General features: G+C 37.9%; 1 protein-coding gene across 3 annotated transcripts in view; it reads right to left on the bottom strand.

The window, feature by feature from the left end:
• Nucleotides 1-738: 738 nt before the first annotated feature.
• LOC106532055 (stereocilin) overlaps nucleotides 739-2,201 on the bottom strand; it is a 21,895-nt gene continuing 20,432 nt past the window's right edge. For all 3 annotated transcript variants that reach the window (XM_014028058.1, XM_014028051.1, XM_014028042.1), the window contains 2 exons: nucleotides 1,028-1,175; nucleotides 739-910 (listed from right to left, as the gene is read on the bottom strand). In XM_014028058.1, coding sequence (XP_013883512.1) covers nucleotides 822-910; nucleotides 1,028-1,175 — 237 coding nt within the window. In that variant the 3' untranslated portion in view covers nucleotides 739-821. The remainder of the gene's footprint in view (nucleotides 911-1,027; nucleotides 1,176-2,201) is intronic.

Raw genomic sequence — 2,201 nt, 5'->3', positions numbered from 1 at the left:
AGAAATAATAAAAATCTCCAGGTCTGCCTGAAGTGCATCTTGGGATAGGCCGGCCTGAGAAGGATCCACCAGACCCGACCCTTGGAGGAAAAGTGGAGGAGCCTTTGAATTTGGACAGCCTTCGGTGTATCGTTATGATGTAATCTGCCTTCAAATCCAGCCTTCGAAGGATGCGGCCTTTGTAGAGCCAACCTGATTCAAGATGGCTGCCACAGCTTAGTAAACTGAGCCAACACAAACGTAACTCTGACTTGGTGAATTTTACAGATGTGGAGCTAAAATCCGGTGTGGTAGTTGAGCATCTGCAACACAAAGTGTCATATTTTTGTTCAACATCTGAAGTCAACCCTCTGTTAACAAAAATGCACATGAACCACTGGACAGATGGACATCTATAAATCAACTTTCGGTCCTCTTCAAAATGGCCAACACAACTTTGTCAGGAAAGGCAGCGGGCGATATGCATTCCTTCACAGACTGCCAGGCCTTTAATCTGTATTGTTAAGGTTTTCTTTGTTTCAGGTTTGTTTGTTTGTTTGTTGTATCTGAGAGCCCGCTCTTCTGCCAAATAAACATTAATCACTGAGCTGCGTGTTGTTCTAACAAACAGATCCCCTCTCTCTCTCTCTCTCACACACACACACACACACACACACAGATTTATATTCTGCTAATAACCCTGATGGAGCAGAGCACAATTAGAAGCCGTGTAAAGCAGGAGAACAACACGCTGACGAGTGGGGCAGCTCTGATTATTTATTTGAAGTACAAATGTAATACCAAGGGAAGTGAAAAGGAAAATTAAATTGGGTTTCATCATTTTAAATGAGCTGCTGAAACAAAAGGCACAGAATCAGGGAGCAGAACGTGACGCCGCCTGCCTTCAGAACTGATGGAGATGAGTTTCTTCCTAAAGAAGCAGAGAAAAAAATAAACTTTTTCACAACTCAGTGGACGCGACTTTCTCACAGGAAGTTCATGCTTTTTATTCATTTATTTATTTATTTATTGCTCTTTGAAGACACACCTCTGAGCTCCAGCAGGACGTCGCCCTCGTAGCGAGCAAGCCCGACAGCGTGCCTCTGTTCCGGGCCCAGCTCGGCCCACTGCGCCTCTGTGACCGCCCACGCCTGMTCCGTGCTCAGCCACGACAACTGGACCGCACTGAACACCACCTGCCAGGAGAACAGGAAATAAAACAGTTTTTTTTAAAAATACCACCGGTTTATTATCATTCCCCAAAAAAAATTGATCCACAGACAATTTAGATTAATTTGTGAATCTAAAATTCTGAATTTTAGATTCACAAATTAAGAACTATATAGTATTAGCAAATATTTATATTTTGCTAACAGTACAGGCAAACAGGCAACTTCACTATTGCCTGTTGCCTTCAGCAGTGGATGGTGATATAATAAATTTTAAAAAATTGCATTTCCTGTGAAAATGAGCATTCACTTTTTAATGCTGAAAGATTTTTGCTGAAAGCTGCTGAATTTAAACTAAAACAGCAAAACTGTTAATGTGAGTTAAATTTGAACAGCTGRTTTTTGCTGAAAGTTGGAAAACAGTGAAAAATCTGTAGCAAAAATGTATCAAAAAAGCTGAATAGAGCAGAAATGCAGCTGAAATTAACAGAAAATTGTAAATGTTTGCAAAAATGTACTGTAAAAAGCAAACATTTTCAAACTTAAATATTGTTTAAAAAAAAGGAATCAAGCTGAAATTTAGACAAAAGAAAGTAAAACATGAAGAAAAAAGAATTAGATGTGACACTGACCTTTTATTTTGTGACCTTACAATTAATAGGGGTCATCAGTGAAAGAGCACGTTTGCTGAACTAAGAAATAAGAAGCTGAAATTATCACAAAAATGTGAATTTAGCTGAAAACAGCTAAAATTAGCTGAAAATAGCTGAAAAGTAGCTTAAAAAGTTAATAGCAGGAAGGAACCAAAATAGCATGTTTGCTGAACTAAGCTGCAAAAAACAACTAAACAACAATTTAACTGAACGACACTTAATTTAGCAAAAAAAATAAAATAATAAACTGCTGAAATGTAGCTTTAAAAGTTAATAGCAGGAAGGAACCAAAATAGCATGTTTGCTGAACTAAGCTGCAAAAAACAACTAAACAACAATTTAACTGAACGACACTTAATTTAGCAAAAAAAATAAAATAATAAACTGCTGAAATGTAGCT

This window comes from Austrofundulus limnaeus, unplaced genomic scaffold (genome assembly GCF_001266775.1).
Source record: "Austrofundulus limnaeus strain Quisiro unplaced genomic scaffold, Austrofundulus_limnaeus-1.0 Scaffold5, whole genome shotgun sequence".
Classification (NCBI taxonomy): Eukaryota; Metazoa; Chordata; class Actinopteri; order Cyprinodontiformes; family Rivulidae; genus Austrofundulus; species Austrofundulus limnaeus.
This window is presented reverse-complemented; position numbering and strand designations above follow the sequence as displayed.